The sequence below is a fragment of the Centroberyx affinis genome, unplaced genomic scaffold, assembly GCF_046629955.1.
Source record: "Centroberyx affinis isolate AG114_WGS23_722 - 3 ecotype Tasmania unplaced genomic scaffold, CSIRO-AGI_Caff_v1 ptg001512l_1, whole genome shotgun sequence".
Classification (NCBI taxonomy): domain Eukaryota; kingdom Metazoa; phylum Chordata; class Actinopteri; order Beryciformes; family Berycidae; genus Centroberyx; species Centroberyx affinis.
In genome coordinates this window covers 38,458-52,234 of record NW_027279976.1, presented here as the reverse complement: position 1 = coordinate 52,234, position 13,777 = coordinate 38,458, and the positions used below count along the sequence as shown (strand labels likewise).

Sequence of the window (13,777 nt, the reverse complement as noted above, 5' to 3'; positions counted from 1 at the left end):
AATCTTACATCCTTAACTTAAAACCTTTATTTAACATACTTCTTATTTCAAGGTAAATTATAAACGTTCAAGGAACAAATAGCATTGAATTCTTTATTTCTTTGTTTTTCTTGCATTGCTTCCTCATTTTGTTCTTCTTTTTCATCTTCCTTTCCACTTCTGATGAAGATGACAGGGTTGAGGTTGAGATGAGGGGAAAGAAGCTGGTGCACCTTGGCCATATGTTGACCCTATAGAGAAAAACTGTTAGTGTCAGTCTCTTGACTGTAATTTATATTCTGAGTCTTTCATTTTATTTTACTGACAAAGCCTAAATGCAGCATAGGTCATGGTTGATAGGTTGCTAATTTGCAGCAAAGTAATCACAAGTTAGTATAAGTTGCAATGAGGATGTGTTGAAAGTTTAGCCAGTGCAGTAACGACACAACAGTAGCAGATTAGCTTAGTGTAGGTTGCTATGTGAATACAATCACCTGAACATGTTTCAGCTTCTGTAAGACACAAACCCACAAGCGTTATACTATAATGACATAGTGATGTAAATGCTATTAGAGCAATCATTAGTGTTATCTTGTAAAAACTGCAGGGTAATGCTTTGCTCTTTCAGCTGGGCGCACAGCGTTAGCGAGGATGTGAACGTTCAGTAGCTAACAAATGGTTATCAAGCTAACACTCCAACAACACCTTTCATTTGTTCAGTTAACGCTACATTTGACATGAGCCACAAACCAGACAGCTCTGTGCCAATAAATATATTCTAATTATTACCCACCATATGTTTGCTGTAAAGTAGCATGCTTCAGCCATTCAGAAATGACCATTGCATTGCCCTTTGCGTTGCTGCATGCGTTGCTTACGTAGAGTCAGTAACGGGCCTTAGAATGAATATGTCAGGGTTAGGTGTGGTGAGGACCCAAATGCAGACAGGCAGGCAGGGATTAACGAAAACAGGGACTTTAATAAATAACTAAAGCAAAGTACAAACACAGGAAAACCAAAAACCAAAAAACACAACAGGCTGGCAAACAAGGAAGACAAAAACCCAACCTGGCTGGCAACAAAGCAAGAAGTCCAAAAACTGGTGACAAGGCAGGGGACACGGGAACAGGAACAGAGCAGGTAACAAACAGGAAGCAAAACAGAACGGGTAGGCAAAACAGACGAACTGACAAAGAGTGGATAGTGAACCGGGGTAGATATACTGTGGGGATGGGTGATTAGTGATGAGGTACAGGTGTGTGGGAGCAGGAGGAGGGAACAGGTGAAGAGAGATAGACCAGGAGGCGGAGACACAAGGCAGACAGGAAACACAGAAACAAGGAAAACACAAAGGCAAGACATGACAGAACCGTGACAGAATAAGGTAGTATTTTACCCTGAAAAAAGTTACATAATGTAGCTTTAAGACAGTCCCTGGCACATCAATGTCATAGGTAACAGACACACACCTAAGCTACTTTACCACCATGAATTAAGCTGCTGACATAGTCGACAATGTAAGATGGCGTGGCTGTGTCTAGACGCTGTCCTGGCTGCTCCGTCAAGACTGTGCTTTTACTTTGTGATTTTGATAGTGCTATGTACACCTGTTTTTTCCAAGCACATCACCATTAATTACATTTGACCACAGCATACGTTTGGACTTTGGATTACACTCAAATCATCGATTTTCTGACCTGTTATCCAGCAATTTGTCATGGGTGAAGGAGATCCTCTGAGGCGCAAACCAAAACAACAATGGAAGGCAGGTGTGTAGGACGAGCTGGGAGCCAGGAGAACGAGGGTAGACCACGCCCACACACATACAAGACAGAGAGAGAGACAGACAGGGGAGCACTGGGCACACAGGGAAAGGGAAACACAAGGAAAACACAAGGGCTAGGCTGGGACCATGGCAGTACCCCCCCTCAAGGGACGGCTCCTGACGTCCCATCAAGCTGATCAGGAACACCGAGCAGGGTGGGTGCAGGGGGCCCGGAGGAGGGACTCAGAGGCAAGTGGCCCAGGGGCTGGACAGGGGCAGAGCGGGGAACCTCAGGCGGACGGCCTGGAGGCTGGACAGAGGCTGAGCAGGAAGCCTCAGGCGGATGGCCTGGGTACTGGCAACATAGGCGCAGCAGCTCTGGAGGACGGGCAGGAGGACGACCAGAGTGGCGGAGCAGCTCTGGAGGATGGGCAAGAGGATGACCAGACTGGCGGAGCAGCTCTGGAGGATGGGCAAGAGGATGACCACACTGGCGGAGCAGCTCTGAAGGATGGGCAAGAGGATGACCAGACTGGCGGAGCAGCTCTGGAGGATGGGCAAGAGGTTGACCAGACTGGCGGAGCAGCTCTGGAGGATGGGCAAGAGGATGACCAGACTGGCGGAGCAGCTCTGGAGGACAACCAGAGTGGCAGAGCAGCTCTGGAGGCCGGCGATGTAGGTGGGACCGCCCTGGAGGCCAGCAACGCAGCTGGAGATCAGGGAATGCAGCCGACAACAGAAGATCTGGCTGCAGGTCGGGGCAGGCTGCTGGATAAGCAACCGGCGTCTGGAGTCTGAACAGGAGTCCGGCGGCGGGTGTGCGGGACTGGAGGCCAGCAGCTGGAGAGCAGGACCAGCACTGGTGTTACTGGAGTCACCACAGACACTGGAGACACTGGTGTAGACCGTAGACTGGAATTCAAAACCGAAGACTGGCGGCATGAGTGCGGGACCAGAGGCCGGCAACTGGAATGCGGGACCTGGCTGCAGAGAAGGCTGTGTCAGCTGGGAGTCTAGCAGGTAAGCCGGTGAGGCCAGGGAAACAGGGGGTTGCTGAAACACAGCCAAAGGAGACTGCAGCAGAACAGGAACTGGAGTTTGCTGCAACTCAGGCTCAGCGGAACGCTGCAGCACAGGAACAAGGGACAACTAGTAATGAACAGGAACAGAGAACTGCCGCAGCTCAGGAACAGGGAACTGCTGCAGCTCAGGAAGAGACGGATTTTGCTGCTCAGGAACAGGAGTTAAATGCAGCGCAGGGACAGGAGACGGCTGCAGCTCAGGAAGAGAAGGTTTTAACAGCTCAGGAACAGAAGGCTATTCCAGCTCAGGAAACAATGGCTTTTGCAGGGACAGGATACCTCTGCAGCTCAGCAGGAACAGGAAATTGCTGCAGCTCAGCAGGAAAAGGGAATAGCTGCAGCTCAGCAGGAACAAGGAATAGCTGTAGCTCAGCAGAACAGGGAATAGCTGCAGCTCAGCAGGAAAAGGGAATAGCTGCAGCTCAGCAGGAACAGGGAATAGCTGCAGCTCAGCAGGAACAGGAGATTGCTGCAGCTCAGCAGGAAAAGGGAATAGCTGCAGCTCAGTGGGAACAGTAGATTGCTGCAGCTCAGCGGGGACAGGATGTTGTTGCAGCTCAGTGGGAACAGGAGATTGCTGCCACTCAGCGGGAAAAGGAGGTTGCTGCCACTCAGCAGGGACAGGAGATTGCTGCAGCTCAGCAGGGACAGGAGATTGCTGCAGCTCAGCGGGAACAGGAGATTGCTGCCACTCAGCAGGGACAGGAGATTGCTGCAGCTCAGCGTGGACAGGAAGCTTTCGCGGCGCAGGAACAGGAGACCGCTGCAGCTCGGAGATAGGGAGCTTTCGTGGCGTAGGAACAGGAGACCACCGAAGGTCGGGGACAGGGAGCTTTTGCGGTGCTGGAACAGGGGACTGCCGCAGCTCAGGAAGAACAGAGGATTGCTGCAGCCCAGCTGGAACCGGCTGGAACTCAGTGGTGGCCCTGGGCAATAGAGACTATGTGATGCTGGGCAGCGGAGAATCTGAGGCGCTGTGGAGCTACGACTCTGAAGCACTGGGGAACGGAGACTCTGAGGCGCTGGGGAACGGAGACTCTGAGGCGCTGGGGAACGGAGACTCTGAGGCGCTGGGGAACGAAGACTCTGCGGCACTGTACTGTTGAGAAAGCCAATGGCGTAGGGAGCCAAGGGGACCTCGCCTCCTTTTGGAGACTCCACGGTTCCCCGTGGAAATGGCTAGGCGAGTCCCTTCATAGGGTGACTGCTGGAAGGGACTCCCATCCTTTTGGAGACTCCACGTTTCCCTGTGGAAATGGCTAGGCGAGTCCCTTCATAGGGTGACCGCTGGACATCATGGTGGCTCCTCAGCTGCTCCACAGTAGACTCCTGGGGTTCAGGAATTGCCAGACCAGGACAGGCGGGAACAAGACGGGCAGAAAGCGGGCTAACCGGCTCAGGACAGGAGGCCTGTAGGCTCATGAACCCGAGCCTAACCCACTGGAGTGCAGGCTGGTAGCGAGCAGTCCGAGATGCAGGCTGAAGGCTAGCAGGTCCAAAGCTAGCAAACTGGGAGACAGGCTGGTGGCTAGCAGGCTCAAAGCTAGCAAACTGGGAGGCAGGCTGAAGGCTAAGAGGCCCAAAGCTAGCAGACTGGGAGCCAGGCTGGTGGCTAGTAGGCCCAAAGCTAGCAGACTGGGAGACAGGCTTGTGGCTAGTAGGCCCAAAGCTAGCTGACAAAGAGGCTGGCTGGTGACTAGCAGGCCAAGCACACAAGGCTGTTTGGCAGGCAAGGTAGGCAGGCAAGGAAAGGGGCTGAATCCTTCCGGAGCTATCTTCCACTGCCGGGACATGAGAGGGTTGGGGCTTGAGTGTGCTGGGGATTGAGAGCGCAGGAGAGACAGAGAAGCGGGCAGGGAAGCAACTAAATAATGGTGTAAATGTTGGTCTTTTCAAAGGACAAACCCGGCGGATGGTGGCTGAAGATTCCCTCCTCCATAGAATGCCCACCCACGCGACGCAATCACCAACAACCCTGATCTACTCGGGGCCCTCACACATAAGCTACTGAGGTATGCTATTTCAACTTACCTCAATTCAGGAAATAGCGAGCGCTGTATGCAATCCTTTTGTGGCTCCTCCCCACTTTCTCTGGCGGATCGCTGGACATCAGCCCCTCCTCTCCATCAGCCCCTCCTCTCCATCAGCCCCTCCTCTCCATCAGCTTTTACCAGTCAGCACGCAGCGTTCCGCTCCCCGTCTCTGTCGTTCTGACAGTAGCCCTGTGATGCCTGGATTCCTACTCCTCTGTCAGCCTCTATGCCACCTCTAGAGCGACAGTTTTAAACGTACAGCCAGCCAATGACAGCAGCATACTGGGAATCATGCTCCACTCATCCTGACGATTCAATCAGGAGGAATAAACAATAAGCCCCAACCCCCCCCACGACTCAAGTCCATTCAAGAGGCAAGTCCCTCACAAATCACAGGTAAGTCCATATTTGAAGTCTCTGCAGTTTTACATTCCCACATGTTCAGTACCATCCCGGTCCAAAATTGGTTACAACATTTCAATGTACAGTTAAATAGCCCAACTGGTGATATCCCCCCCCCCCGTTAACAGTAGTCGTCCCGACCACCCCTTCAATCTAGACACCTGTGCGGTAGCACACCAGAGTTGCTACGATGCTACCGCCTCACAGGGTCCTGTCACTCCTCGGGCAAGGGCCTGCCCTCCCGCTGGAGCTCTGGTTCTGACTGTCAGGTTTGCTGGCCCCAGAGAGAGGTTAGATATTTGAGTCTGCATTTCTTCTGCAAGGGATTTACCTAGTATTGACATTCTGATCTTTAAAGGAATAGTTCACCCAAAAATTATTATTCAGTCATTATCGACTAACTCCCATGCCAGTAGAAAATCGTTTGTTAGGCCATACAACAGTCTCGGAGATCCCTGGAAGAAGTATATTGCAGCATTCTCCAAAACAACTGAAGTTGCTGGAGACCTGTCTTTAGAGTTCAAAGAATAACGGAAAATAAACATAAAATGCTGAGGACACGAGGGAGGGAGAGGTGAGGAAGAAGAGAGAGAATGATGAAGATGCAAATGAAGAGGATGATGCAAAAAGCGCGGCAAGGGAACGAGGGACATCGGTGTCTGCTGTAGAGAGAAAAAGAGATGAAGAGAGGCAAAGAGAGAGAGCAAGAGGGAGAGGGAAGAGACAAATAAATCAGTTGTATGACAGAGAGCTTTGGTCAGAAAGCTGCCAGACCTCAGCAGCTTCTCCTCTCCTCTCTCTCTCTGCTGATGGAGACCCTGGAAGGAGGTGAACTCTGCTTTCCACAGCTCCTCAACTCCTCCTGCAGGAAGCTGGTGCGTCGTCACTTCGAGGCCACGCTCCTCTACATCCTGCTGTCCTCTGTCTCTCTGCTCACCGTGGCTCTCAACCTGCTGGTCATCATCTCCATCTCCCACTACAGGTGGCCAAAGATTTCTTCATATGCAATTCTTCATCAAGCTGTCAGACTTGCTGAAAGAAATGGCTCGTGGACTAAAACAGCAACCAGGGGTTCTTGAGAGGGTCGCAGGAAGCAGGAATAGATTAATTTCACTTTTATGACATTCCCCTGAAGTTAGAACAAGGGAATATATAAGTTAAAAACATAATGGTGACTGTTTTGATCATAATTTATAGTGATCCTGGTTTGATCACAGTTTGACTGCACCCACTTTTGTTATCTCCCCACCTAACAACAACCATTTTCTCAGAGGGGATTCCTTAGGTCAAAATCCTGTCAAATGGGGTCTGCGGTCTATTGTGCATCTATTTTGGGGATCCTTCAATTTAAAAAGTTTGGGATTCCCTGGGCAAAAACAGAAGATACTGTCACATCTTGGAACCAAGTTGCTAAACAATGCTTTTGTATTCTTGTAAATGCTTGATATCTGCTACATCTGGTGATAAAACCTACTACTGATACCACAAATATGAGTGAATGTTCTGCTCCTGTTTCTCCCCAGGCAGCTCCACACCCCGACCAACCTCCTCCTCCTCTCCCTCGCCGTGTCCGACTTCCTCTTGGGCCTCCTGATGCCGGCTGAAATCCTGCTCATGGGCGGCTGCTGGTTCCTGGGTGACCTCATGTGTGTTCTGTACTACGCCGTTGTCTTCGCCATCACCTCCACCTCGGTGGGAAACATGCTGCTCATATCGGTCGACCGCCATGTGGCGATCTGCGACCCGCTGCGTTACTCGGCCAGACTCACCCGCACCAGAGTCCAAATCTGCATTTGTCTGTGCTGGCTCTGCTCTGTTTTCTACAACTGTCTCCTCCTGAAGGACCAGCTGAGGTGGCCGGACAGGTACAACTCCTGCCACGGAGAGCGCGTGGTCATTGTTGACCACATTGCAGGAGCCGTCGACTTGGCCGTGACTTTTATCTGCCCCGTTACTGTCATCGTAGTTTTGTATATGAGAGTGTTTGTGGTGGCGGTGTCTCAGGCTCGGGCCATGCGGGTTGTGCTCCGGCGTTCAGAGACTGTAACCGCTAAGAAATCAGAGAGGAAAGCGGCCAGGACTCTCGGCGTTGTTGTAGCTGTGTTTCTAATATGTTTCTTTCCGTATTACACGCCCTCCTTCACAGGCCAGGACACAGTGACCAGCGCTTCGTCCGCGGCCTTTGTCATCTGGCTCTTGCATTGTAACTCCTGTCTAAATCCTGTGATCTACGCCTTTTTCTACCCCTGGTTTAGAAAAACTATTAAATTGATTGTTACACTTCAGATACTGCAGCCTGACTCCTGTAAGGCAAACATACTGTAGAGAGAGGAGAAATTAACGAATGGACAAAGTAAAAAGAAACTACGCTGTTGTTCTTTCATTGTATACTCTGTATGTTGTTTGTAGAAATCAAACCTGTGTGTTTTCAGTTTCCTATTCAGCTGTTGGTCAGAAAGGCTATTTTTGACCTCAAATAGATTTCTGGATATGCATTTTCTTCCGTGTTGTTTCTATTCTCCCACAGTCACCAAGCACTGTCAAATGTTTTTTTAGGCAAGCATCCAGTTTTCATGTAAGCTGTGAATTGTGTGATTCAGATCAAGTGCAATGTCCTAACATTACAAAACAAACTACTTTTTGTCCCAGTTTCAGATAAACACAGATAAACTTTCAATCTCGTCTTCTGAACATTTTGGCTCTGGCTAACCAAACTTGACTACAGTGTGGAAGAAAGGATAACTCCAGTCTTGTTTCGTTGCTTTCTTTGCTATATAATGTTTTATTTTGTATGGTTTCCCCTCCTTCTCCCACTCAATGTCATAAGCACCATGAAGGACTACAAGCACCATTATTCATTTATTTATTTGTATGTTGTGTTTTGTATGAGCCCATACCAAAAATAATTTTCTGTACAGGAAGGATGCTGAATAAATTGAATGATAACCTGAATTGGGCTAGGATGATAGTTAAAACCAAATAAGTCAAGGAGCATATCCAATGTTAAGGGGAAGCTAGCAGGCAAACGGTTTTACATAGATGAGGAAGCAATACCAACAGTTCTAGAGAAGCCTGTCAAAAGCCAAGGAAGGTGGTATGATACAAATCAAAGGCACCAGGTTCAGGAGATGCGACAGCAGCTAGTTGGAGGTATTCAGGACATAGAGAGATCAAGGTTACCAGGCAAGCTAAAGTTGTAGTGTTTGCAGTTTGGCCTGTTGCCTCGGCTAATGTGGCCCCTGACAGTATATGAGATACCACTGTCAAGGGTAGAGAAGTTGGAGAGACTGGTCAGCTCATATGTCAGGAAATGGCTTGGAGTTCCACGCTGTCTTAGTAGTATAGGTTTGTATGGGAAAGGAATTCTGGAACTACCTATATCCAGCCTAGCAGAGGAGTTTAAATGTGCAAAGGTAAGATTGGAATTGACACTAACAGAATCTAAGGATCCAATAGTCAGGAGAGCAGCACCTCCTGTGTTAGCAGGGCGGAAATGGAACCCAAGAGAGGCAGTGCAACAGGCACGGTCAGCTCTAAGACATAGGGATATTGTAGGGCAGGTGCAACAAAGGCGAGGGGGCTTAGGCCTGGGAATAGGGCAACCGTTATGGAGTAAGGCAACTTCATCAGAGAGGAGAAAGATGGTTGTAGATCAAATACATCAACAGGAGGAGTCAGCAAGGTGTACCAAGGCAGTGTCTCAGGCAAAGCAGGGTCAGTGGATGAAGTGGGAGAGTGTAGAAAAGAAGAAACTCAGCAGTAGAGAGCTATGGGGGATGGAGGCAAACCGCATAAAATTCATGGTAACGCTTTAGATTACAACCCGCAATGTACAGCGTAATTACTCCGGAGTTACGGTGTAATCTTTTGTAGTAATAGTGTACCAGTACAGTACATACCAATACATATATGTAGGTACAGGGGGAACAAGATGTGAAGTTATGGAATAAGGGGGTAACAATTCGGGAGGTTTACATGTAGTTACAGGGTAACTACGGGATACGCCGGCTGTAATCTTAAGTGTTCATTGTACGCCTTGTATCATATTAAAAACCAAATCTTACATCCTTAACTTAAAACCTTTATTTAACATACTTCTTATTTCAAGGTAAATTATAAACGTTCAAGGAACAAATAGCATTGAATTCTTTATTTCTTTGTTTTTCTTGCATTGCTTCCTCATTTTGTTCTTCTTTTTCATCTTCCTTTCCACTTCTGATGAAGATGACAGGGTTGAGGTTGAGACGAGGGGAAAGAAGCTGGTGCACCTTGGCCATATGTTGACCCTATAGAGAAAAACTGTTAGTGTCAGTCTCTTGACGTAATTTATAGTCTGAGTCTTTTATTTTATTTTACTGATAAAGCCTAAATGCAGCATAGGACATGTTTGATATGTTGCTAATTTGCAGCAAAGTAATCCAAAGTTAATATAAGTTCCAATGAGGATGTGTTGAAAGTTTAGCCAGTGTAGTAACGACACAACAGTAGCAGATTAGCTTAGTGTAGGTTGCTATTTGAATAAAATCACCTGAACATGTGTCAGCTTCTGTAAGACACAAACAAACAAGTGTTATACTATATTACATTGTATGTAATGACATAGTGTTGTAAATTCTATTAGAGCAATCATTAGTGTTATCTTGTTAAAACTGCAGGGTAATGCTTTGCTCTTTCAGCTGGGCGCACAGCGTTAGCGAGGATGTGAACGTTCAGTAGCTAACAAATGATTATCAAGCTAACCAACAACACCTTTCATTTGTTCAGTTAACGTTACATTTGACATGAGCCACAAACCAGACAGCTCTGTGCCAGTAAATATATTCTAATTATTACCCACCATATGTTTGCTGTAAAGTAGCATGCTTCAGCCATTCAGAAATGACCATTGCATTGCCCTTTGCGTTGCTGCATGCGTTGCTTACGTAGAGTCAGTAACGGGCCTTAGAATGAATAAGGTAGTATTTTACCCTGAAAAAAGTTACATAATGTAGCTTTAAGACAGTCCCTGGCACATCAATGTCATAGGTAACAGACACACACCTAAGCTACTTTACCACCATCAATTAAGCTGCTGACATAGTCGACAATGTAAGATGGCACGGCTGTGTCAAGACGCTGTCCTGGCTGCTCCGTCAAGACTGTGCTTTTACTTTGTGATTTTGATAGTGCTATGTACACCTGTTTTTTCCAAGCACATCACCATTAATTACATTTGACCACAGCATACTTTTGGACTTTGGATTACACTCAAATCATCGATTTTCTGACCTGTTATCCAACAATTTGTCATGGGTGAAGGAGATCCTCTGAGGCGCAAACCAAAACAACAATGGAAGCGCGCCTCAGAGGCAGCGAAAGTGGAAACATCGGAACTGGAGTTCGGAATAGGCTGTATGCTCAGGCCCATCGGCCACCTCTGCCCAGCATCCTGCTTGCAAATGTCCAGTCCTTGGAGAACAAGTTGGATGATATTATGGCAAGGATAAGATTCCAGGCGCATAAGGGACTGCAACATCCTCTGTGTGACCGAAACATGGCTGACCCCCCTGGTCCCGGATCAAACGATACAACCAGCCCAATCTCTCTCTATCTTCCGCATGGACAGAACAGAGGAGTCTGGCAAATCCAAGGGTGGTGGAGTCTGTTTCATGACCAACAACAGCTGGTGCAACCCCAGGGACATTAAGACTCACGCTTCACGCTCCTGCTCACCGAACCTGGAACTTCTAACTATTAAACGTCGTCCCATCCACCTTCCCAGCGAGTTCAGTTTGGTCATCATTACCGCTGTGTACATTCCACCACAAGCGGACACCGACACAGCACTATCAGATTTGCAGGATATGCTATGCTGGCAACAGACCAAGCACCCAGACGCCACCCTCATCGTCGCCGGGGATTTTAATAAGGCCACCCTCCAAAAAGTTCTCTCCCACCATTCAGCAAGTCACATTATGCCGCCATCTTCCTCATACCGGAATACAAACAAAAGATGGTCTGAAAAGCTGGACTGCCCAATCAGAGGCAACGCTGCAAGACGCACTGTGTGACGTTGACTGGGACATGTTCCAATCCAGTTCCAACAACATCTGCGAGTTCACGGAAGTACTGGGGATATAATTCCTACGGTAACTGTCAGGTCTTTTCCTAATCAGAAGACGTGGGTTGATAGATAAATCCGCGAGGTTTTGAATGCATGCACTGCTGCCTACAACTCGGGACTGGTCCATGGAGGAATACAAGGCGGCCTAATATAGAATTTGACATGCAGTGAAAAATGCTAAAGAGACGCTACAAGGACAGAGTGGAGTCTTAATTCCAGCAACGTGACACGGCGCTTGTGGCAAGGACTGGAGACTATTATGGACTACAAAGGCTCATTGAGACTGAACTCATTCTATGCGCGCTTCAAGGCTAACAATGCTAACATTAGTTCGCCAGCTGGCGCAGCTGGAGTGAGTTTCCATGCTAGAGGAGTGCTCACTTGTCATATCGGTACATGATGTGGTACAGGAGGGCACTGAAGCAGGTTAACACTAGGCAGCCGGCCCAGATGGCATCACTTGGCGGGTTCTTAAAACCTGCACTGACCATCTAGTTCCAGTGTTCACCACAATATTCAACCTCTCCGTAGCCCAGCCAGTGGTCCCCACATGCCTCAAGAGGTCCACCCAACGCTTCACCAACCTGCCTTAACGATTACCGGTATCAGACATCAGCAGACACAGACAAAACGTGGATGGAAAAGGAAAAAGGTTTATTGGAAGGTGGGTGGTTGGTTTAGGGGGAATGAGACGAAGGCAGGGAGGTGGAGTGGTGCAGATGATCCGGACCGAGCTGGCTGACGGGCAGACGAGCAGATGAGCAGGCAGGCAAGCAGATGAACTGACAGGCTGGCTAGTAGACAAGCAGATGAGCTGACAGGCTGGCTGTAGTGGCGTGGGCAGGCTGCGAGAGACACAGAGAAATCCTGGACACACAAGTTAGGCGGAACAATCTGGCGGTGAGTGGATGGCAAGCCGGGGATGATATACTGTGGGCTGATGAGATGATGGGAAGCAGGTGAGCAGACTGGAGACAAGCTGATTGCAGGCAGGTGTGTAGGACGAGCTGGGAGCCAGGAGAACGAGGGTAGACCACGCCCCACACATACAAGACAGAGAGAGAGACAGACAGGGGAGCACTGGGCACACAGGGAAAGGGAAACACAAGGAAAACACAAGGGCTAGGCTGGGACCATGGCAGTACCCCCCCTCAAGGGCCGGCTCCTGACGTCCCATCAAGCTGATCAGGAACACCGAGCAGGGTAGGTGCAGGGGGCCCGGAGGAGGGACTGGACAGGGGCAGAGCGGGGAACCTCAGGCGGACGGCCTGGAGGATGGGCAGGAGGACAACCAGACTGGCGGAGCAGCTCTGGAGGATGGGCAAGAGGATGACCAGACTGGCGGAGCAGCTCTGAAAGACAACCAGAGTGGCAGAGCAGCTCTGGAGGCCGGCGATGTAGGTGGGACTGCCCTGGAGGCCAGCGACGGGAATGCAGCCGACAACAGAAGATCTGGCTGCAGGTCGGGGCAGGCTGCTGGATAAGCAACCGGTGTCTGGAGTCTGAACAGGAGTCCGGCGGCGGTTGTGCGGGACCGGAGGCCAGCAGCTGGAGAGCAGGACCGGCACTGGTGTTACTAGAGTCACCACAGACACTGGAGACACTGGTGTAGACCGTAGACTGGAATTCAAAACCAGTAACTGGCAGTATGAGTGCAGGACCAGAGGCCAGCGACTGGAATGCGGGACCTGGCTGCAGAGAAGGCTGTGTCAGCTGGGAGCCTAGCAGGTAAACCGGTGAGGCCAGGGCAACAGGGGGTTGCTGAAACACAGCCAAAGGAGACTGCAGCAGAATATGAACTGGAGTTTGCTGCAACTCAGGCTCTGCGGAACGCTGCAGCACAGGAACAAGGGACAACTAGTAATGAACAGGAACAGGGAACTGCTGCAGCTCAGGAACAGGGAACTGCTGCAGCTCAGGAACAGGGAACCGCTTCAGCTCAGGAACAGACGGATCAGGGAATAGCTGCAGCTCAGCAGGAACAGGAGATTGCTGCAGCTCAGCAGTAACAGGAGAATGCTGCAGCTCAGCCTGGACAGGAAGCTTTCGCGGCGCAGGAACAGGAGACCGCTGCAGCTCGGAGATAGGGAGCTTTCGTGGCGTAGGAACAGGAGACCACCGAAGGTCGGGGACAGGGAGCTTTTGCGGTGCTGGAACAGGGGACTGCCGCAGCTCAGGAAGAACAGAGGATTGCTGCAGCCCAGCTGGAACCGGCTGGAACTCAGTGGTGGCCCTGGGCAATAGAGACTATGTGATGCTGGGCAGCGGAGAATCTGAGGCGCTGTGGAGCTACGACTCTGAAGCGCTGGGGAACGGAGACTCTGAGGCGCTGGGGAACGGAGACTCTGAGGCGCTGGGGAACGGAGACTCTGAGGCGCTGGGGAACGAAGACTCTGCGGCACTGTACTGTTGA

At 49.7% G+C, this 13,777-nt stretch overlaps 2 protein-coding genes across 2 annotated transcripts; both read left to right on the top strand.

Annotated features, from left to right (window-relative positions):
* Positions 1 to 6,070: 6,070 nt before the first annotated feature.
* Positions 6,071 to 7,586, top strand: LOC139650571 (trace amine-associated receptor 13c-like). The gene is made up of 2 exons (XM_071527270.1): positions 6,071 to 6,243; positions 6,785 to 7,586. Exons 1-2 carry the CDS (start codon positions 6,071 to 6,073, stop codon positions 7,584 to 7,586), a joined length of 975 nt encoding a protein of 324 aa, XP_071383371.1.
* Positions 7,587 to 13,012: 5,426 nt separating this feature from the next.
* Positions 13,013 to 13,777, top strand: LOC139650564 (putative per-hexamer repeat protein 5). The gene is made up of 2 exons (XM_071527263.1): positions 13,013 to 13,092; positions 13,255 to 13,777. Exons 1-2 carry the CDS (start codon positions 13,013 to 13,015, stop codon positions 13,775 to 13,777), a joined length of 603 nt encoding a protein of 200 aa, XP_071383364.1.

Coding starts and splice junctions, on each gene's coding strand:
- LOC139650571 (XM_071527270.1), top strand. CDS start 6,071: ATGGAGACCCTGGAAGGAGGTGAACTCTGCTTTCCACAGCTCCTCAAC. Junction 6,244..6,784: donor ATCTCCATCTCCCACTACAG/GTGGCCAAAGAT, acceptor GTTTCTCCCCAG/GCAGCTCCACACCCCGACCA.
- LOC139650564 (XM_071527263.1), top strand. CDS start 13,013: ATGAGTGCAGGACCAGAGGCCAGCGACTGGAATGCGGGACCTGGCTGC. Junction 13,093..13,254: donor GTCAGCTGGGAGCCTAGCAG/GTAAACCGGTGA, acceptor GAACTGCTGCAG/CTCAGGAACAGGGAACTGCT.